The sequence below is a fragment of the Mixophyes fleayi genome, chromosome 1 (assembly GCF_038048845.1).
Source record: "Mixophyes fleayi isolate aMixFle1 chromosome 1, aMixFle1.hap1, whole genome shotgun sequence".
NCBI lineage: Eukaryota > Metazoa > Chordata > Amphibia > Anura > Limnodynastidae > Mixophyes > Mixophyes fleayi.
Window position 1 is genome coordinate 400,556,275 of NC_134402.1, and position 23,903 is coordinate 400,580,177.

The 23,903-nt window shown below is 41.0% G+C and overlaps 1 protein-coding gene across 5 annotated transcripts in view; it reads left to right on the forward strand.

Annotated features, from left to right (window-relative positions):
* Window positions 1-23,903, forward strand: part of PAM (peptidylglycine alpha-amidating monooxygenase) — a 103,479-nt gene that overhangs the window by 76,824 nt on the left and 2,752 nt on the right. For all 5 annotated transcript variants that reach the window (XM_075181398.1, XM_075181385.1, XM_075181413.1 and 2 more), the window contains 9 exons: window positions 14,238-14,367; window positions 16,150-16,266; window positions 17,921-17,993; window positions 19,402-19,606; window positions 19,765-19,965; window positions 21,441-21,559; window positions 21,857-21,956; window positions 23,276-23,329; window positions 23,633-23,845. In XM_075181398.1, the coding sequence (XP_075037499.1) occupies window positions 14,238-14,367; window positions 16,150-16,266; window positions 17,921-17,993; window positions 19,402-19,606; window positions 19,765-19,965; window positions 21,441-21,559; window positions 21,857-21,956; window positions 23,276-23,329; window positions 23,633-23,845 (1,212 nt within the window). The remainder of the gene's footprint in view (window positions 1-14,237; window positions 14,368-16,149; window positions 16,267-17,920; window positions 17,994-19,401; window positions 19,607-19,764; window positions 19,966-21,440; window positions 21,560-21,856; window positions 21,957-23,275; window positions 23,330-23,632; window positions 23,846-23,903) is intronic.

Here is a 23,903-nt window from a genome sequence, read left to right on the forward strand (position 1 = left end):
TTAATACAATCAGAGGAAAGCAAATTAAGATCTGATATCCTGCGAAAGGTGGTGGATGAAGTTATCATACTCCATTCACTTATATTTTCCATACCCCCACTTCTAAATTTCCACTTTGACAACTGAATTAGGAAGAGGAAACCTATACAGAATTAATTGGATAAATCATTGAAATCCACATCGTAAGCCCTAGTACTCTTAAACAAATTGGTAAAATATATATTTTGAATGGACTTTCATGCTGCATCTCAAACTGAATAGTGTCGGTTAAAAGGAGGAACATTCTAAGACGTATTTAATAGGTGACTGGTGAGAGTGGCAACGTCTGTAGTTTCAGGTACAACTGAGCCTTGTGCACAAGAGAATGCCAGGTACGAAATTTGGAGGAAAAAGAGGGGTCATTTTTAAATGGAATTTAGTATTTTTAGCATACTTGCCAACTCTCCCGGAATGTCCGGGAGACTCCCGTATTTTGGGTGAGTCTCACGGACTCCCGGGAGAGTATGGCAATCTCCCGAATCTGAATTTGGTCCAAAATGCCGCGATTCTCCAGAAATCGCTGCATTTGGCCCTGCCCCCTGGTGTAAAATGACGCGTTTGCAGCATTACATCACCAGGGGGCGGGTCCAAAATTACGCGATTTTTGGCGCCCCGCCCACCTCCCCCTGCAGGCTCCCGGAAGCCAACTTCAGAAAGTTGGTAAGTATGATTTTTAGGCATGTTGCAAACATTTTCGCCTTCATGGAGATGATATCGCTTTAAAAAAAGTATACATAGCAGAACCAATATTAAATGAAAACAAATAAAAAAAGGAGAGGAAAAAAACAGAACTATATAAAACCTTGAAAACATTCTGCAGGGAAAAATAGGATGAGTACTACCGGAAATACCAGCATAATTACAGCATAAAATACTTTCGCCCTGAATCCGTGCTTAAGCTTGAATCATCATTTCAATTGGCACTTCACCAGCCCATGTACAGTAATACACAATAATGAAAACCAGTGTCCACAAAGTATAAACACTTCACTGCTAAACTAAGACAATGTGAACTACACGCAGTAGTACTATTTTCTACCCAGCAGATAATCATGTGTTCTCTTATCAACCCACTCTGATCTACAGAGAGTGCAGATATGAAAGGAAATGAAATTTAAAAGAGCCCTCGAATCTGTTTGCAGAAAAACTTAAAAAGTATTCTAATATAATGGCTTTCACCAGAGATGTGTGTATATAAATGTGTGTATATCTGTCTATAGATATATAGATTTAGATAGATATATAGATAGATATAGATATATGTAGTTATATAAATAGATATAGCTATATAAATATATATATATATATATATATATATATAGCTATATTATATATATATGTGTGTGTGTATATATATATATATATATATATATATATATATATATATATATATATATATATATATATATATATATATTAGAGCTTTGGACAGACAATGTTGTTGTGTTAGCCAGCTCTTGGCTTTTGATAACTGGGTTCCAAGCCAGGTTACTCATCCTATTTATTATTATTATAAAGTGCCCTCATGTTACGCTGTGCTGTACATTGAGGGGATCATGATACAAATAAGCTAGGTGCAATGGAATGAAATATAAGGAAAAGATGGTGATGTCCAAAGGAACAATTGATACATGTAGCATTGAAAGAACAAGTGTAGATGCTGGTGGGGAAAGACGTTTGGCTAATGAAAGGCAGAAGCATTATTAGTCCCCAATATTAAAGCAGCCATTGGTGACTATTGCGGTACATTTGGAATGAGAAGAGTCAGTGGAAGGTGGAGACATGATAAATGAACTAGTCATTGTAGTAATAAGACAATCAGCTGCTGGCAACCATAAGTGCCCTTCACCATTTATCCTAACTGAACTGCCTTCCTCTTAATCCTGCACTCATTTCTGGGTAATACATTACCCAGACATAGCTGATTGTGCTGCGCACCTCTATGGGTTGTGAAGATACATCGCACCAGAGCGCCTTCACCACCGCACCAGTGCGCCTTCACTACCGCAACAGAGCGCCTTCACCACCGCACCAGAGGCACATCGCGGGGAAGTGAATTCCCCTCTAAGAGTATTGTAAGTCACCGAAGAGCTCGGTGACCATATAATAATGTAGTCTTAGCGCTGCAAGGTGAACAAACACTATCTACATTAGTATTATGTGTTGACGGCAACATTTTAAGTTTTGTAATTAAGGAATATTTACTCTGTATGAACACAAAGCTTATTTATACAACGCCACACAATGTACACCTAGTACCTTACAGTATAGATACAGTAATTATAATACAGTGAGACATCTGTCCCTATAGACAGTAATCCCTGTTCCCAAAGAACTTACAATCTAATTACAAAGAGTATTTGACATTGCAGAATCTAGCTTGGAAATTAAAATTCCTTCTGCTTTTGGGGCTTTGGAGACCTCTATACAATTATTATTTGTAGATACTTTATTATATATACAGTATTCCTTATAGCCCAATACATAATGGGTAGTAAACTGTTTTCTTTGCAGAACGGTCCTAATTCCAGAACAATTAAACGGTAAATCCTGTTGATGTGTGAGCAAGTCTCCATCAAGTTGGAGCTTGGTCGGGCAGATAGAGCATGACCTGGTTGGATTAGAGGCTAAACTGCCTCTTTTTTTACTACAATTATTGAAAGTGTGATTAATCGGTCTGCACACAGCCTTGTACTTATTACTTTATTGTGGGTATAATGTTGCTGTTCAAGGTTTTATGTGGCTCGTTTGCAGTCCAGCCTGTGTATGTTACCATGAACAATGTCTGCACTTGCACACAATACACACTATGGTATGGTTCTAGTCATTATTACACTGTGGTCATGGGAGTGGCATGAAAGACCTCGAACAACCAGTGCAGACGTGTGAAACATGGGTGGTATAGTTAACTATCTTTTAAGGTTCTTTTCTTTTTCGTTCTTTATTTTTTTCTTTCTTTTTTTCCTTTTTAATATGGTAAACCCAGCTTATTTCTAAGCCACGGGCCGCTCTCTGCTTTTCTTCACTGTGGAGAGAAACAGGCTGTTTCTAGTATGATGTACACTGGGGATTTGCTACATTTGCACTGCTGGATAATTTTCTTTCATGTTTTCTGTAACGAATGCCAACAAGCTGGATAATTGTAAGAAGCAAAAATAACAGTCTCATTTCCTCCAGATTCAACAGTGACTAATGCAACATTTATTTATTTTTTTATAAATAGAACATAAAGTATAAAAATGATTAACGTTTATTATAAGCCTTTATTATAAGCCATGTATTAAGAGCGATAGTTTATTTTTTAGTCTTATTTACAAGCTGTGAATTTCTAGGGCTAGGGGTGTGGTTTCCATGGCAACTCTGAGCATTAATTTTGTCTATTCTGGTCGTCTAGTAGCAGTCATTAAATGTGTCATATGTAGCAATGTTATAAGTAGCAATGTAAACGTTATTTGCTGTATGTAGACAGAACAGACTGCAGTATACGCACAAGCATATTTGCAATACAAGGTCACATCAAAATGCATACAAAAAAATGTTCTTTAAATGAATACAAAAATATTCTAAAATAAATTAACTCTAAACGGTATAAACATTAATGATAATATGGTTAGTAAAATAAAAAAAAATATTTTATTACATTCTTTTTTATATTAGATACATAAATCAAGATGTTCTGCGTACTGTACATAGAAAGTGTTTTTATGGTCTACTTTACTTGCATATTGCATACATGTTCTGTGCTAGCTAGTGACACACATACATGTACTTTCCCAAACACAGTATATACTGTACATCTTGTGCAAATGATACGTCTGAAACCAAGCGTACGTAAGAGAAACCCAGGACTTGAATTGGCCTCATCTGCTTCTGTACACTGTACATTGCCTACGTCCATCTACCCCTCCCAACCCCTGTTCTGCTCTTCAGGTCGTAGGCAGTAGTAAGTGTCAGTTGCATTCGTCAAGAATTGCATGTAATTGCATTCATTGGCGTAAGGTCCATTTCTGAGAAGGTGCAGAGCTATTTCACACAGATACGGCACGCAAAACGAACTACCGTCCAAACATGGATCAGGCCCTCAATGCATGCTTGAAAATAACTTTTCTCCTTCATCCGGTCTGGGGGACACTGCTTACCATGGGTTGTGGAGGGGAGCTTGGGAGTTGGCACCTAACTAGTTAATTTAGTACTGCTGGCAAACCCCTCCCCTCTACAAACCCCCTGCCTCTTCCTGTCCAGTTTTTTTAGGTGCCCTGGAGTTGGGCAGCCTTATTTTTTATTGCTTAGTTTAATGTTTAAAAATTTATTTTTTTCCTTTACTTTTTTAGGTGGCAGCGCTGGAGTGTGTTCTAATATAGAGAACACACTCACAGCTTGGCAGCGCAGGCATTCCCCTGTCAGCTGAGAGCCAGCGGTTCTCACTGACAGGGGCTGAAGACAAGGTGCCTGATTGAAGGGAGTGACAAGCGGTCTCATGGACCGCTGCACTCCCATAGCCTCCCCGATAACCGGCGCTGCCATTACTGGCATAGAGCGCTGGTTATCGGGTAATGAAGATGGCGGCGGCCATCTTGGATTTCGGCAGAAGCGCCGATGAGAAGGGGCTAAACCAAGATTCCCCCCTCAGTCATAGGAGGGGGGCGTCGGATACCTTCCGCTGCGGAGACCTCTGTCCTAGAGGTCTCCACCACTCTGCCACTATTATGATAGTTCTTTTGAAGAAGAAGGAGAAGACATGGGAAAAAGAACTACAGGAAGGGGGAGCTAATACATAGAGTTCCCCCCTTCCTTCAGAGAGAGAGATGGTCCTTCCCAGGTCTTTTGGCGCCAGCACAAGCCCGGGAAAAAGAACAGAGCTGAGGAGAAAGCATAGACTGCTGTCAGATCTGCTCCCCAGGGTGGCCTTTGGCTAAGTATCACCTTTATTTACACACATATCTGATGTGGTTATACTGGGCTAGCAGGTTTACTATTATAGCCTCCTACTAGCCATTGATATTTATGGTGTTTACTATTTCAAGTACAACTTTTAGAATATATCAGTTGTTTACTTGGTATTGCTCTGTTTTTCATTGCTTATTTACTCTCTCTCTATATTAACTATCTATCTGTATATTCAGCTAGATTTTTTTATTACTATGTGTGCTTGGTGTGCCTTCCTTTATAAATATGACAGATAAGGGAAAGGGCCCTATGCCAAAATATTTCACATGTTCAAAATGTAATGTTAAATTACCTAGTGCTCAGAGGGACCCGTTGGCGCTCTGCACGACATGCGAAGCAGAGGCTTCCACTGCAGAGATACCGCAGGTTTCAGTCCCACCGTCGGTGGAACCGGCCTGGGTTTACCTCCCTTACGCAGTCGGTTAGCTCTTTAGCTCAAATGGTCCTTCAGTCTAACCAGTTGCTGACTACTGTGGCAACTTCTGTGGCTAGTAATGCAAGTTTACAGTCAGACCCCCCGGCTTCCTCAGGTTCTAGTGCTTTGAGTTTGCCGGGACCATCCTCATTACAGACTGACCCAGCCCTGGTTGCTACAGAACCGGCATGGTCTACAGCTTTTATCAGAGGGCTGAATAAGCTTAACCAGCTACTTGACCCCTCTAGTACCCCGCCTGCTAAAAGAAAGAGGCCTAGATATGTTAATCCCCTATTGACCCTCTCAGATTCTGAGGAGGAGTCTGAAGAAGAAGGGGAAATTTATTCGGACACTGACCAAGGTCATTCCTCTGAGCAGGGAGAAGTGTCTAAGGGCCAATTTGTAAACTATTTGGTTTTAGCGGTAAGACAGGCGTTGGATCTCCCGGAACCGGAAGATGTAACCCCCAGAGACAGAAGTCTCTTTAAAAAGGCCAAGAGGAAGGCCAGCCGTTTTCCTCCCTCCGCGGAACTTAGAGATATCGCTGAAGGGGCATGGAAACGTCCCGATAAAAGATTTTCTAACCCCAAAAGGTTCTCTTCCCTGTATCCCTTACAGGAAGAAGAAGTGGCTCACTGGGAAAGTATTCCCAAGGTGGACATTCCCATTGCTCGCTTAGCAAAACATACTTTACTCCCAGCCCCGGGTTCAGCGTCCCTGCCGGACGCCAATAACCGCAAGGTTGAATCACAGCTCAAATCCATATTTGCGGCTGCGGGTTCTGCCTTTAGACCCACATTTGCCTCGGCCTGGGTGGCTAGAGCCATGGATGCATGGGCAGATCAGCTAGCTGAGGCCTTACAGGACTCCGAATTTCTTCCCCTAGCCTGACACCTAAAGGAAGCTTCGGGGTATATTTATGAAGCAGCCCAGAACTTAGCGGCAGTCTCCTCTTCCATTCAGGCGGCCTCCATTTCAGCCAGAAGGACGCTTTGGTTGAAATCCTGGGAAGGTGATGCGGAATCGAAAAGGTCCGTTGAAATTATCCCCTTCTCGGCTGCAGGTTTGTTCGGCCCGGAATTAGATACCCTTATTTCCCAGGCCACGGGGGGCAAGAGCACGTCCTTGCCAGTCTTTGCTAGCAGGAGCCGCGCCCCGAGGGGTAGCTCCTTTCGTCAGCCCTTTCGTGGGGCCTCTACCCATAGGGGACAGCCCTTTAGAGGCGGCAATCCAATTCCAGAGGCTCCTCTACCAGAGGGAGGTCCTCGTTTGCATCCAAACGCCAGGCCCCTAAATCTCAGGAGAAGCCTGCGTCCTGACGACCACCCTGTATTGCAGGGGGACGTCTGTCTCTGTTTTACGAACAGTGGGCAGTGTCTTCCCAAGATCCTTGGATTCGGGGAATTATTTCAGAGGGGTACAAAATAGACCTTTCAGGCCCGGCTCCACGCCGTTACTTCCAGGCCCCTCTTTCCCGAAATCCAGTAAAAAGACAGGCTATACAGGATTGTGTAGCTTCTCTTCTAGCTCAGAGGGTCATCGCCAAGGTTCCAGATTGCCAGATATGAACAGGGTTTTATTCCAACCTATTCCTAGTCCCGAAGCCGGACGGCTCCTTTCGCCCTATCTTAAATCTAAAGGGCCTCAATGTTCACTTAAGGGTGGACAAGTTTCGGATGGAATCTCTAAGGTCAGTGATAAACGGCCTAGAGAAAGATCAGTTCATAGCGTCCATAGATATAAAGGACGCGTATCTCCATATTCCCATTTGGATCCACCATCAGTCCCTTCTCAGATTTTCGGTGGGATCAGTTCACTATCCGTTTTGGGCCCTCCCCTTTGGCCTATCAACAGCGCCAAGGGTCTTCACAAAGATTATGTCAGTGATGGCAGTATGTCTTCACCTGCAGGGTGTTCAGGTCGTTCCTTATTTGGACGACCTGCTAATCAAGGCTTCCTCAGAGAGTTGCCTACGCTATCACCTATCCCTCACCCAAGCGGTTCTCGAGGGCCACGGATGGCTGATAAATTTAAGGAAATCCCAGTTGGTTCCGTGTCAGCGCATGGTGTTCCTGGGACTCATCATGGACACCAGCAAACAAAGGATATTTCTCCCAGTAGAGAAGATCACCTCTATTCAGAAGGTAACCTCCCAGGTTCTGTCTTCTCCCAGACCCTCAATGCTCTTGTGCATGAGGCTACTGGGAAAGATGGTGGCCTCCTTCGAGACCATTCCCTTCGGTCGAGCTCATTCTCGATGTTTCCAGTGGGACCTATTGTCGAAGTGGTCAGGTTCACACCTACACCTAGATCTTCAAAAGATTTCTCTATCCAAGAGGGCGAGAACATCTCTTCAGTGGTGGATGTGCCAGGATCACTTGAATGTGGGCAGATCCTTCGCACCTTGGTCGTGGATCATAGACACGACGGACGCCAGCCTCAAAGGTTGGGGGGCGGTGGTCCTGTACCTCCGGCTCCAGGGATGTTGGTCGGTTCAGGAGTCGGCTCTCCCAATAAATGTATTGGAATTGAAGGCCATTCTTCTAGCCCTTCAGGGAGCACAATCCCTTCTTCAGGGCCACCCAGTCCGTATCCAGTCCGACAATGCCACGGCCGTGGCATATGTCAAAAGACAAGGAGGAACCAGGAGCGCAGCGGCGATGGATATCGCAGCCCAAATATTGGTTTGGGCAGAGCTATATGTTCCGGCAATATCAGCAGTTTTCATTCCAGGAATAGAAAACTGGGAGGCGGACTATCTAAGTCGAAACCAGATGATGCCGGGGGAGTGGTCACTTCACCTGGAAGTCTTCCAATCTCTGGTTCACAGGTGGGGTCTTCCAGACATAGACCTCATGGCTTCCAGACACAACAAAAAGGTCCACAGGTTCTGCGCAAGGGTAAGAGATCCCCTAGCGGCGGCAGTGGACGTCCTGACGAGGTCATGGGAATTCAGGATGGGATATCTGTTTCCTCCGATCCTCATGCTTCCTCGCGTCCTCAGACGAGTTCGACAGGGTTCCCTACCAGTAATTTTGGTAGCCCCCTTCTGGCCATGGCGTGTGTGGTTCGCAGAAATAATATTTATGGTGGAAGGTCCGGGATTCCACCTTCCGTATCGTCATGACCTTCTTCTTCAAGGTCCATTCCATCACCAGAATTTACATCAGCTCAATTTAACGGCATGGCTGTTGAAGCCAGCCTTTGGAGGGCTAGAGGGTTTTCTTCCAGTGTAATTCAAACGTTGATGCGAGCTAGGAAACCAGTGTCATCTCGCATCTATCACCGGATTTGGAAGGCATATATTAGATGGTGTGAAAGTAGGACATACCACTCGTCCTACTTTCGCCTCCCTCGCTTGTTCGCTTTCCTTCAGCATGGCTTAGAAGCAGGCCTTAGATTAGGCTCCTTAAAGGTTCAGGTTTCAGCCCTTTCGATATTTTTCCATACGAAGTTGGCTGACTTACCAGACATTAGGACTTTTTTCCAAGGAGTTCTCCATATACAGCCTCCTTATGTCCCTCCTACAGCTCCATGGGATCTCAATCTGGTTCTGGACATGCTCAAGGGACCCCCCTTCGAGCCTTTGAACAAGGCGGATTTGAAGTGTTTGACCTGGAAGGTCCTTTTTCTTCTGGCTATTGCCTCTGCTCGCAGAGTTTCTGAATTAGGAGCCCTGTCCTGTCGGGAACCTTATTTGGTGTTCCACGAGGACAGAGCGGTGTTAAGAACCCTTCCTTCCTTTGTGCCAAAGGTAGTTTCGGCTTTTCATCTAAACCAGGAAATAATTGTTCCGGTTTTCTCATCCACTTCTCATACGGATCAGCAATCGATGAAAAAGTTGGATGTGGTTAGAGCTCTCCGCATTTATGTTAAAAGAACTTCCCAGATTAGACGGACTGACTCACTGTTTGTTCTTTATGACGCTAATAAGAGAGGCTGGCCAGCCTCAAAACAATCCATCGCCAGATGGATTACGTCTACCATCAGGCAAGCTTATATTAATGCTAGCCGTGCTGTGCCGGAGAGACTTACGGCCCATTCCACCAGATCGGTGGGGGCCTCGTGGGCAGCAAGGAATGGAGCTTCTGCGGACCAGCTTTGCAGGGCAGCCACCTGGTCCTCTGTCAACACCTTTACCAAATTTTACCAGTTTAATATATTTGCCTCTGCGGATGCAAATTTTGCTCGTAGTGCTTTACGAGCAGGGCTTTCAGAGTAGTCCCACCCTTAGGGGGCTGCTTTAGAACGTCCCCATGGTAAGCAGTGTCCCCCAGACCGGATGAAAGAGAAAAGAGGATTTATGTACTTACGTTAAATCCGTTTCTCTGATTCCGTCTGGGGGACACTGCGATCCCTCCCTTCTGTTTTTCTTCTGTGTGTTCTTGTGTGACTGCCCTTTTTTATCTTGGGCTTGTTAAAACTAACTGGACAGGAAGAGGCAGGGGGTTTGTAGAGGGGAGGGGTTTGCCAGCAGTACTAAATTAACTAGTTAGGTGCCAACTCCCAAGCTCCCCTCCACAACCCATGGTAAGCAGTGTCCCCCAGACGGAATCAGAGAAACGGATTTAACGTAAGTACATAAATCCTCTTTTTTAAACTGTTGTATTCACCTCTTTACATTCAGGAAGGAGGGACAGGAGCCAGGCGGTTATCAAATATACCTGCATGTGTATCCCTCCCAGGTACTGAAACAATGCTCGCACATTCAGTGCAGAATCTACAAATGCTAGACACAATTATGTTTTCACATTTGAATTTAGAAAAGATAGCCTGACCTTTTGCTGATGGTCGAAGCCACATGCACAGGGCGACTAGTTTGCTAGGTATATATGCTCAGTGGTCAGAGATGACCTAAAATGTGTGGACACAGCAATTAAACACAGTAGGACGGTGACAACAGATCATGTGTGAGTAAGTGATTGGCATCGGTATAGCCGATACTGAAATACTGCTGGAGATCTCAAGTATGATAGTTTCCTAGTAGTTTGGAGAATGAGCTACCGTCCAAAAACACTCAGAACTCTCATGAATGTGGTTGCTGAAGGCTGATAAGACCTGTGAAAACTTGTGCCTCTTTCATTAGGAAACAAGGTGTGGTTGCAGTGGGATGTAGAACACACACACTGGATGCTGTAGGGTTGTTAAAAAAACTCCCGCTCTGATGAATGTTTTTTCTGTCGTTTCACACTCTGGGAAAGAGCAGCTTGAGCCCATGTATTCCGTCTGCCGAATATCAGCAATGCAGTCAAGTGGTAGAGATGTAATAGTGTGGAATGTGTTTTTGTGAGAAATATTATGGTCCCTTGAACATCATTTTCTTCCTGGCAGCAGTGTCCATATGTGAATGTGCTTTTTATTAAATTTATTCTTTTAAGCAAGCTGATGCTCCATGACCCAAGGATAGAAAAGTCTAGGGGGTATATTTACTAAACTGCGGGTTTGAACAAGTCGTTGCCTATAGCAACCAGTAAGATTCTAGCTGTCATTTTGTAGAATGTACTAAATAAATGAGAACTAGAATCTAATTGGTTGCTATAGGCAACATCTCCACTTTTTCAAACCCGCAATTTAGTGAATATACCCCCATGAATGGTTTCAGATACATGCCCATTAATTCAGCTGGGGTGGGTGTGGTCACCAGGCATCCAATATTAATCCAATCAGAAAACTGTGTGATAGGATCGGGACAAGCTATTCAGAATACACATCCCACAGCTATGCAACATATTGGAGTCGACATAGGCAGAATTCCCTGTGCTGCTCTTTCAACATCTCTGTTATATAATAGGATGTCTGACCTGTTTGGAGGGTAAATAGACAAACAACTTGCTCTTAGGCAGAGGTACCAAACAATATGGCTTCTCGGTATATTGCCCATGTTTTTGACTTTGCCACTGTTGTGTATGTATGTGTGTTTTTGGCAACATTTTAATGACTACTTTACTTTAATCTACACTTCGGCAGCGCAACATTTAAATATCCATATTAAAATCAATAGCAAATATGACAATAAGCATAAGTACACAAAAATATATTTAACTTCCTCCTTAACCCCATCCCAATTTTCTTCTCTTCTAATCCCCTTCTGTTTTTTTTTTTTTTGTTCTCATGCCTTTTACTTTGCTTCGAGGAAGAGGGATGACATATGTCAGTGATTCTAAAAATCAAAATATCTAACTGATATATAGAATTCTTCACTTGTAAAATACCTATGGAACTCATTGATTTATTGGTCAGCTCTAATAGCTGAATTAACTTTTACTCAACAATTTTAACCCAAACAATGCAACAGAATACAATAATTTTATTACCAGTAACTTCCACGCCCCATAATAGTTGCATAGACTGCTGCTGCTAGAGTTACAACCTTGTGACAGACCTCTAATCAGACAGCTAACATACAGTTTTACTGGATGTTAGCATAGCAGTTAATATCACTGATAGAAGTGGATGGTTGTCATCAGCTTAAACAGCTACTGATAACATTAATATTCATGCATGAGTTTCGGGAGATTTTGAAGTTGGTTAAAGAACAGGTTCTCATTGTGAGTCAAAATAAAACAGCACTTGCTTTTAGATGGCTACATGGCAAGTATACCACATATATATATATATATGAGAGAGGTTACTCTTTTATTAAAGGGGATAACTTATAAATCTGTGTAGGACAATCACTTGGCATGGCAGAACTATTGGCAGAGAATGAAGATAATTACAGTGTGAACTAATTTATCAGACACAAATATAGCGGTGATAAGCGGCTCACGCAGCACTCACAGTCTGATGAATAGTACAGCAGTCATGTTCTAGTGTTCTCTTCCAACTCGCTTGGCATCCGCCTTGTGCCATGCTGATTTATAGTTTAAAGTCTGGAATTTTTCTAATAACCATTAGGTCACTTAAATTGGCGTCCATTCTAATTATCATGTCTTCACATTTGTCATTATCTGCCCTTTATGTGCCCTTGGTGTCACCAGGATATATATTATTAGAGTTCCTTGTCTTTTTCATCTTTTTTAATTTGATTTTAAATTACACCTTCAAAATGATAATTAAACACTTTTGTATGGATTTTCAGCTGTATAGTAACTATAAAAATGTGGACACAATGGGTGGGCACGGAACCTGCTAGAACACAAATGAAGGGGTGAGCTAAGTCAGACTGATCAGTGTTCATGTAAATTACCTAGTGGGTCTAAATGACAATAACGGGTCTGGCAGATCCTGAGGGGACGATCGGGGCAACCCCCCAGCAGCAATCGTCTTACCTTTAATTTGTCACAGAGGTCCGATCAAAGGGAAGGAGGGATGGGTCCAACCAATCAGAGTGAATGAGGGGCGTGGCTATGCTAAATTGTCCCCCTCCCCCTTAGAAAAGTCTAGGTCCGCCCCTGATAACATGGTTGTTTTTTATTGACATGTAACACTATAGGTCTATATGCATGATTGCACACACTCCCTTTATCTTCTGATGGATAGAGGGGACCACAGGAGACCTGTTTTCTTCCTCTTACCAGGAGGAACGCAGCCAGGGATTATTGAGATAGGTTTATCTATGTGTACTTGTTGATTACTAAAACAACACCCTTTGTATATATTTGTGCGACAGGGCAGTTCCATCACACATGCAGGATTGAGGGTCATATACAAAAATACAACACAGTGGCACAAATGCTCTTTTATGAGGATGTGTGTGCTTATACAAAAGGGGCCTGATTCATCAAAGCATGTATCTGCCGATATCGTGCGTGTCGTCCGCACAATCATTCTGTGCATGCCCAGAACAGCCTAGGATTTTGGAGCGTTTTGCCATAGTGAATGTACAGTAGGGGCGTGCTAAACTCAAGTGCACACAGCCACGTCCGAATCCAGCTCTGATTGTCTGAAAGTTACCTGTTTTTCTGCCGTATCTCTTGCTCCAGCTACAGGGCTAGTCTATGTCCCAATCAGTGGTGTTGACAGTCCGCTATGCATGTTATAACATGTGTTTTCAATCATGTGCAACTGTAAACATGTATTTTATGCACATTAGACATTAAGACATTTTTTTAAATCTGTTTTATCATATTTGCCTATATTGTTACCCGGTAACATCAATTCAGTATTTTTGTTTTTCCTCTGTGCGATCTTTTGCGTATTTATGATCCAAGTTAGACACATTCATGTGTCTATATTCAGAAACTATTCCTTCTCCCACTTAGCAGTGACAGGGGGGTTGGAGCTGCTGATAGCGGAACAGAGTAAAGTTTAGAATCTATATGCAGGGAGGAGTCGTTCTGCCTATATAAGAATTCCACAGGAGTCTGAGGCCTGTTCAACTCCCCCTTTACTTTCAAAGCAATATAAACCTATTATAAACTGTACATCATTTATTAGAGAGGTCTGCAAGTAAAGAAGACGGCAGTTTAGAACGGATTATCTCTTTGTCAGAGATGGTAAATATGGTCCTGAGGTCCTACAAGGAAACTTATGTGGGGCTTGTTCCTAGAAGACATGGCCAGATTAGGAAAGACAATATACACTGAAATATGCATATTAGAAAGATGAAGAGAATAAAAGGGATCAGGTTTAAGCAAATGAATTAACCAAAGACTGCTGTAAATGGGCAAAAGGTTAACGGCTGTCAGAGATTACACTATGCTGCTTATTATAGAAAAAATCTAGTCTGAATGTTGTAATAACTAGATGTCAGAAATAGCTGTAAGCTATCACTAAGCACTAAAGCCCTTTTGTCCGTGGAAAATAGACTATATACTATTAGGTGGCTCTATGACTAGTACAGTGTATTATGTTTTATTATACATATTCCCATTCATTTGTTTTTTGCTTTTAGATTCCCATTTAGAAGAAGTTGTTGATTGGCCTGGGGTGAACCTGAAAGTAGGACAGGTGTCAGGGTTAGCACTGGACCCCAACAACAATTTGGTTATTTTTCACAGAGGTGACCACATTTGGGATGAAAAGTAAGTAAAAAGCAAACTTTAAATGTTTCCCTGAACATGTATCATTTTCATTTTGGACACACATCATTATTCAGTCAACGCTATTTGTCTGCACATTTATTGTTATTTACACAAATTGATCATAGAGAAATGACATTAATATACTGGAGTAGAACAAGCAGTCTTTACACAAAGGTGGTCATTTAGAGTTGTTATTATTATTATTATTATTATTATTAATATTAATATTTATTTATAAGGCGCCACAAGGCATCCGCAGCGCCGTACAGAGACAAACAAAATTACAATACAATGGGAGACAGCACAGTACAGTAAACACAGCAACTCAGTAAGCTCAATGCACAGCTAGAGAGGGCGGGGAAGGGGGAGGGAGGATCCGCAAACGACGGGGCCCAAGAAGGAGGGCGCGGAAGACAGGGAGACCCCCAGGGGGGAGGAGGGAGCGAGAGTGGACGTGGGGTGGAGGACCCTCGAGGAGGAGGGCTAAGTAGCTGGAGAGCAGAGTTAGAAGAAGTGGTGGAAACAGGAGGAGAGATGGCCCTGCTCAGAGGAGCGTACAATCTAAGGACGTTGGACTAAGTTGGACGCAAAACCCCGTTCTTTAGCGTAAAATATGCATTTTTATATTGCACATCCCTGCGTCCATGTTAAGATTTTAGCATAGTCCTGATTTCACCTCCTTACATCTGGAGAGGATAAACGTGGGAGAGAAGGGGTGTGTAATAGTAGACTGAAATACAGTAATGGTGTGTTCACGTATTTATAATTTAATTAGAGGTTGAAGCCACCACAACTGTGGAGGTAAAAATTTGGAAATGTTAATGAGTCTCCTCTAACTCCGCTATGGAACTTGCAGCTCATCTACTTCAATAACCATTTTGTTGTGCAGCCCATTGATTGCTCTTACATACAGATGTCATTACCAGAATGCTTTAGTGTTTCAAGATGTGATGTCAGAAAACTGGCTAATGTCACCATTATCCAATGTAAATCTAAAAGAGGTGGATTGAGCAAGTCCTGAGTGTTTAATCAATAAAATGGTTGTTTAAACATCAACTGTAGGTAAATCAAATTGTCTGGCTGAATGATCCAACTGTCATCTGCATGTTCCAATGTGTCTGGACACAAAAGGGTTTTATTTTGGTGTTTCATGAGTTTTAATATCTAATAGTTTTTACTATTAGGTTAAACTTGCATGGCATTAATGAGCATAAAATATCTGTTTTTCATAATTTTGACTTGGGCGCCCTCTGGTGTTTAAATTTAGAGTTGCAGCAGTAGTATTTTATGTCATGTATATTATGAACTTGAGGATAACTTAGATATGCTCACTGCAGGCCTGGATTTGTAGAAAGGCCACATAGGCCCAGGCCTTGAATGACAGCGAAGCAGGAGCGGTATTCTGCTTACTTTACTTTTTGCAATTTGCTTTTATTTTGTATATTTAGCATTCATTACATATTTCAAACATTTAACCATGGGGTTGTGGGCTTATTATTACAATTTATTTATTTTACACACACCATAGCAGTAAGGGCTGAAACCATGGCTACAAGGAGGAGAGATTATGGGGCAGCACTGAAATAATGGCCTTAAGTGGCAATATATTTCAATCCAGCCTTTGCCCCCCCTGCCTCATCTAGTCTTTGTCTTTTTCAGACTGATGGGAAATATGTGAATGTCAATGTAAAGTTACTACAAAAATCTGTATTGAAATTTGAGAGATTGTTTAGATTATTTGCCTTTCTAATTGTTAAGTAATTAATACAACTTTGTTTTCAGCTCATTTGACAGGAACTTTGTTTACCAACAAAGAGGAATTGGACCGATTGAAGAAAGCACTATACTTGTTGTCAAACCAAATAACTCTGCCATTCTGCAGTCACTAGGCAGAAATCTGTAAGTTGAGTGTGATCTATGTTATTCTTACTGTGTTTGATCCACTGGAAAACTGGCACCTCCGATAAAACAGATGCCCTAAAATCTGCTGCTGTTTTGTCTGGTAATAGTTGAATATATAGATTCAGTGTAGTTTATAATTTTATCAAACATTCTAAAAAGGAAAAGTGAAGGTATTGTCCATAGCAACCAATCAGATTTTAGCTATCATTTTCTAGAATGTACTGTACAAATGATAGCTAGAAGCTTATTGGTTGATGTGGGCAACATCTCCGCTTATCCTTTTTAGAAGATTTGATAAATCTACCCCTTAATCTTAACACTAGATCACAAAGTAAACTTTGTTCAGGAATGGAAAGAGTTGTGCAGAGTTAAACCTCATCTCGTGCAATTACAGTAATCTGTGTTTGCAGTAGCACAGTATAGCAGTATTAATATTTCTGTGTGTACTTATGCTATAAGCCTAATACTCGATTAGTGCTTGAGCCTTCTTTTTCAAACAGTGTATTTTTGGCACGGTGTTTTAAACGTGGCACTTGGCATTAAACCTATTCTTGCTCAAAGGCCTAAGCGTACAATTGGTACAAAGAATGCAACTCCTGGGAAACCTGTATAAGAATCCAGTCAATAGGGGAGATTCAATTCAAAGCGAGGTGAGCGCAATGTCCGGATGCGCACATTGCTGCCTATTACAGCAGAGAGCCTTTGCGGACTGTTACGGAGGCACGTCGTGGCACATCGCTTGGAATGGAATCTCCTCCTAAGAAAAAAAAAGGACATTTAAAGCTGCACTACCACCTAGTAAAATATTTTACTAAGGTGTTCCTTTAACTCTGTTCCTCTTACACCACGGCCCGATACCTGGAGCGGAGGTTGTGGGAAGACCACAATTATTAGGTTGTTCCACTTACGCACACACTGCTGCTATTTAAAATTTGTGAACAAAATTAATTTTGTATTATTAAAGGGGAGAGTGGCACCTTAGTAAAATATTTAAATCTATGTTGTAGTGCAGCTTTAAGCAACTGATTTACTTCAACTGTCCCAACACTTATGTTCAGCCTGTAAATCCCCATACACTTATCACATACTTAAAAAAAAAAAAAAAAAAAAGATGCATAAATAAATTTGAGATGAGCACTTTCTATCAGCACTGACACACTGAGTAAACATGGCATATATATAATATTGTGATCATCTCTCTATGTACTTGAAATGAAATAGTTACAAACTTCACTATACAATTCTATACACTTTGTTATTTAAACTACATATATCACCTACAGGTCCTTTTGAATAAAGCAAACAAAATGCATGAAATATGCAACAGCAGAGTGACAGGCAGCTGGCTAGTGTTGCCAATCACTGTATCTCTGTTGCAGTTTGTGTATGCAGTCTGAGTATTCCTTCCAAATCTCTCTCTTGGCTCTGTCCCATGTTCGGGCATTTTATTTTATTCTAGTTTCTGACTTTTTGAATTGTTTTCATTTTTTTTTAATTAGCTTGGTATTTGCAAAGTCCTTTGTAAGTAACAAATCAATGAATATTCATAGAATCTCAAAACTAGATGATTAGTAACAAATTAAGACAGTTGAAATTATTACTTTTGTACTCTTTATTACTAACTGTTTTCTGTCCCGGTGATTATTTGCAGGTTTTATTTGCCCCATGGGTTAACGGTAGATAAAGATGGCAACTTTTGGGTCACTGATGTTGCTCTTCACCAGGTACTATATGCTTGTGGAAACATTGTCATATAATTGTAAGAGTATGACATTGTGTGTATAGATGTTTTCAATAGAGTACACATGAAGCATTATTGGAAATATAAACAGCAAATGCAGCTTTATGACTTTTTTTTAACCTAAATATCTTTCTCCATTTTATGTTCAGAGACCACATTTGGATAGTCCATTAATGTTTCCAGTGGGCCCACCAATGATTCTTAAGATTCAGTCTTGGTAGATTGATCCGCAAAAAACATTATAAATGTGTCTTTATACCTCCTTGTATTGTACATTGTCCCTCCTATGTAGTGTGTAGTGACAATGCTGAACTCAATTCTTCCCTATGCAGCCTTGTGTATTCATTAGGGATGGGCAATTAGAACATGGGTATTCTGATTTCCGGGAGACACAGAGTTTATAAATTAGCAACTGCAAGCTTTGTTGAAATGTCATAATAGAGGTGGGATTTGTAGTTCCACAACATCCGAAGGGCCAGACGTTACACCCAAGCCTGATGCCTCTAGTGCCCCAGCGATGACATAAAACAACGATGCATTGTTTAGAAAAACCGCATAGTTCAATTTAATTCTAATTCTTCAACAACTTTGTAAACCTGATACCATCATCAGTCAGTCCAACAATTATCTCTGTTCCCTGGTACACTAGAGGAGATGATTTATTATTAGGGATTTTCACTGACCCCCGTGTTTTTTGGTTTTGGATCTGTATTTTTTGGGTGTTTTTTGTTGTTTTCTTTTTTAAATTTGGCTCTTTTTTGTTACTACATTATTATTATTAGCCTCAATTAATTTCCAGTCAGTTCCAGTAAATTTTTGTCAAGTGACAAGAACACTGCTCTCTCTCCTGTTTCTGTTTGAACAATGGCACTGAGCATTGTCACTGGAGAATGGAGAGTGACAAGAACACTGCTACACCTGTTTCTGTGTGAGCATGGAGCTGGATCTGCTGGGGAGGGAGGTACTTATGGAATCTAAAACCCGCAAGATCCGACATTTTGCCTCGATTCAGATCCGAGGAAACTGGAAAGAACCGAGCCGGCTGAGCTCGGTACTCAGTTTGGCGATGTTAGGGGGGGGGTTTGGTCAGAAAAATAAACTCTAAATAAAATATGCCCTGGAACTAGAATGTTACTTTAATGTTACATTATTAATGTGCAAAAAACCTACATGTGTATTTATTTCCATTTGTTGTTGGCTATCAGCAGATGTTCCAGTTATATGTTAGTAGACAATATTTTATATTTGTTGAATGTTAAATAACCTTCTGGATTAGACTTTATTAAAATGTACGTACAGAATCCTGGTGCATGTCCTTCAACAGAGAGAAAGAACAGATGATCTGTGCTCTTCCAGAAGCTATAGAAAAGTTGTTTTATTGTCTCCTAAAGGTTTTCAAGTTGGGGCCTCGTGGTTTGCCTCTCTTAACTCTGGGTAAAGCTTTTCAGCCAGGCAGCGACAGGAGTCATTTTTGTCAACCGACTGATGTGGCAGTGGATCCCATAACTGGCAACTTCTTTGTGTCTGATGGATACTGCAACAGTAGAATAATGCAGTTTTCACCCCAAGGGATGCTGATCATGATGTGGGGAGAATGTAAGTACCAGTGGTTGAGTGGGGTTTTGTTTTTGGTGCTTTGAATCCTTCACAATATAGGTTGCAATTACCAACTTTAGCCCCTATTTAGCTGTGAAGCGTTATGCATTTTATTCAGCTGTTTTTGAAGCATTTCATACATTCAAGCTCTTTTTCAGATTCCTCATCAGGAACTGCTAAAGCTGGCGCGTTTCGTATCCCACACAGTCTGACAATGGTCCCCGATCAAGGGCAGTTGTGTGTGGCTGACCGAGAGAATGGGCGAATCCAGTGTTTTCAGTCGGAAACAGGACGCTTTGTCAAAGAAATCAAACACAAAGCATTCGGGAAAGAAGTTTTCGCTGTTTCCTATGCACCAGGTCATTATTAAAACAAATCTTTTACATTTTAAAGTAAAACAAATCACTTTGGTAAATAAAAACCCACAGAATTGATCTCACTGTATTAGCATGTTCACGTGGATGGTTCTAGTCCACCCCTGCAATGTTCCGTTGTTTGGGCAGTAAATAGAGTAGAGACAAGTGCGTGATGCCAACACATTACAATCCCTATGAGAAAAGTGCTGCCTGGGCACATAATGCCAGACTGATGTGGACACAAGAATAGATTTATCCTTTTCTTGTCCACGTGTGGCCGGTATTATTTACAGACACCTGTATGTACCGGCAGTACCGACCAATGAGCCCTAGTGTGCTGGTATCTCTCTTTCATCTACCAGAAGAAAAGCCAGATGTAATGCTGGTGGACTGAAGCTGCCTCGGTATTATAAGGGTAGTCTCTGTGTGTGGAGAAAACATCTTATCTTTTTTTGTATATAAAAATACATCACAAGAGTAGAAATAATGAGAATAGACTTTGCCTGTACGGGTCAAAAACACAGAAGCCACAAAAAAGCATGGAGGGCGTCACCATTCACACCACCTAATTAAACATCTTTTAAATGAGAAAGCTTTATGTCACAAATGCTTAAATTAGAATTAAGGTCACTATGAAATTGTCAACCAGGGTTATTGGAGAATTGAAGGCAGGAAGGGGGAAAAGGAGGGGAGGGGGGGGTCAAGTGGAGTTAAAGGAATAATGTTATTCTATCCAGATCTGACAGGGCCGTATAACACCCTGCCCAATTAAATATCGATTTTGTTTCTCAGGTAGGAGGAAGGTGAGTTACAATCACAGTTTTAAATTAATGCAGTTTTAAAAAAGACAAGTCTAACCCTGTAATAGAAAAAATGCATATTTGCTCCACTTATAAAATGTCCAGTGTTGTGTTTTGTTTTGTTTTTTTAGCCAGTGAGAAACATAGGAGTGATATTTATCTATATAAATATTATATTATATGATATTATATCATTTATTGGTTAACTTGATAGATTTAGTTACAAAACTTCTAGACTACTTGGGTCTCTGCATGACATTATAGGCTGTATTCTGTTTACCTTGGATTTTTTTGGTTTGCTGTTCTGTAAGTAGATTTACTTTTGCTTTTTCCTGGACACTCCACTTTTATAGGATTTTCCACCTAATTCTGAAATATTGGCTGTGTGTCTTGTTAACAGGGTGGACAACAACACGGTGGTAGTCATTATTCCGATTGTGATAATTGCGACACTTACTATAGCAACTGAATTTTACAGTCGCTATAGTAATTAAGTGGCGCAATTATCACATTTGGAAAACCGTACCCCACCCCAACAACAGGCTAACTTAAAATTACTTATGTTATTTCATAGAATTGAAAGGTTTCTAGAATGTATAGCGGATAAAACAAATAATGACTATGAAACATATCTTCTATTTTTATTTATTTATTTTCTTACTATTATTTTTTTCTCAGGTGGAACATTATATGCTGTTAATGGCAAACCGTACTTTCAAGATTCAGAGCCTTTGCAAGGATTCGTGATGAATTTTTCTAGTGGCGAGATTCTGGACACTTTTGTTCCAGTTAGAAAGGTGATATGATTTCCAGAGTACATGGGGTGCAGTTGATGGCCCACATGAGGGATGTGGAGGGGAGACTGCCTGTCATGTGGACCAGAGAGAGACATTTTCTTACAATAAATATCCATTTATTTATTTTTTTATCACGTTAACCTTGTTTTGTGCAGCAATATATTTTCTAGCCATATGAAACATGACATGATGGAATGTTGGAAGGGCTGTGTGAGAACATTTGTCTTCACTGTTTGGGAGAGATTTATCATGGCTTTCAGTTCAAATAGGTGACTTGTGTTTTGGAATGTTTTCCAGAGTTTTGACATGCCACACGACATTGTCGCATCAGAAGATGGAGCTGTTTATGTTGGAGATGCACATGCCAAAACTGTATGGAAATTCTCACCTTCGGAAAGTACGTTCTGAACCCTCTCAAGCTGGTTAAGTGATCTAGAATGGCTTTGAAGTGAAATCTTGAAGGTTTAGACTTGTTTCTCTGCTGAGACAGTAATCTAAAAATGTGTTTTGTTTTCCTTGAGACGAGGCCAGATTAACAACCACGTTCTGTAAAATGCCACATCTAACCCTGTAAAAGAAGAATGCTTCATTTGTGTTTATTTTGTTATTTTCTTGGAAAGTGATATAGCTCCAGAAACTCAAACATCCACGCCCATCTTAGGAACTAGTGATCTTTTAATTGTGAATGAGAGAATTCCATTAATTAGTTTGGGTAAAGCATGGGTAGGTTATGATCAGTCAATCAATCAATCCAATACAATAGACCAGGCCTGGCCAACCTGTGGCTCTCCAGGTGTTGTGAAACTACAAGCCCCAGCATGCTTTACCAGTAGATGTTTCACATCACCTGGAGTGCCACAGGTTGGCCAGGTCTGCAATAGAGCAATCAAGATTTTCATCTGAAGGACGCTGTTATGACTGAGCAGAACTGTGTGTAATTTGCCATTTTGCTGCTTTTATAAAGAATTGGTTCTATTAGACATTCTGACAAACACTAGTCAGATGTTAAAGAGCAGAAATAACATCTTTATAATTAGAAGCATGGTTGTGTCTGCCCTCTATTTACTCAGTCCACTCTTCTCCCGATATTGGGAAGTCACCAGCTAGATGGAAAGTGACAGTGGCTTAGTGGTTAGCACTTCTGTCTCACAGCACTGGGGTCATGAGTTCAATTCCCGACCATGGCCTTATCTGTGTGGAGTTTGTATGTTCTCCCCGTGTTTGTGTGGGTTTCCTCCCACACTCCAAAAACATACTAGTAGGTTAACTGACTGCTATCAAATTGACCCTAGTCTCTGTGTGTGTGTGTATGATAGGTACTTTAGACTGTAAGTTCCAATGGGGCAGGGACTGATGTGAATGTGTTCTCTGTACAGCTCTGCGGAATTAGTGGCGCTATATAAATAGATGATGATGATGATAGAATAGATGCTAGTAACCAGTCCTTAAACTTCTGGCTTGAGGAGCCACATGTATGGATGCACACTCAGTATCTATAGTTACCCTCCACTGGAAAGTCCATTGAACCTTTTATAAGTGTGTAATAAGTATCATCTAACTATTATAGGGTGTTATATTTGCTCTGTTACCAATCAGTTAGTGCCAACAGACTACAATTGATATTTTTCAGAGTTTTGTGTACTGACACATGTACTTACCATAGTATGGTAGCTTAGTGTAATCATTAATATTTATTTAGCATCTCACCTCTTTTAGGAGCAGAACATCGATCAGTGAAAAAGGCTGGCATTGAGGTTGAAGAAATAACAGGTACGACATGAACTTTGCGGTGTGACTATTTTAAGTAAAAAGCAGCCAGCTTGCCCATCTATATTATGTTAAGTAACAAAATGCACAGCGGATGGGTGGTTACCAGTCAAGGTTAAGTGTCATCTTTTTAGATGTTTTCAAAAATGCCCACATGATTTTAAATACCTTTGCCATCTATAGATTACAGTCTTGGGTTAACTGGCATCTACTTGGTTTTGTTCATAATCAATATTCCTTGTAGATATATTCCTGTGTAGAGCACTTTGTTTCATTGTGTAGTAATAGTGTCTTTATATCTCATAGAAACTGAAATCTTGGAAACACGAGTAAGAAGCAGGCCCAAGACCAATATCACGGCCACAGAGCAGCATCATGGAGAGGAGAAGCAGACTCTTGTTGAGAAAAACAGTGTTGGCGTCTCATTCATTCTCATTATCACACTGTTAATTATTCCAGTAGTGGCCTTTGTTGCCATTGCAATATTCATACGCTGGAGGAAAGCCAGAATATATGGGGGTATGTGACACTGAATAGTCTACTGTAAATCCTTTTCTATAAGACATCAATAGGAATA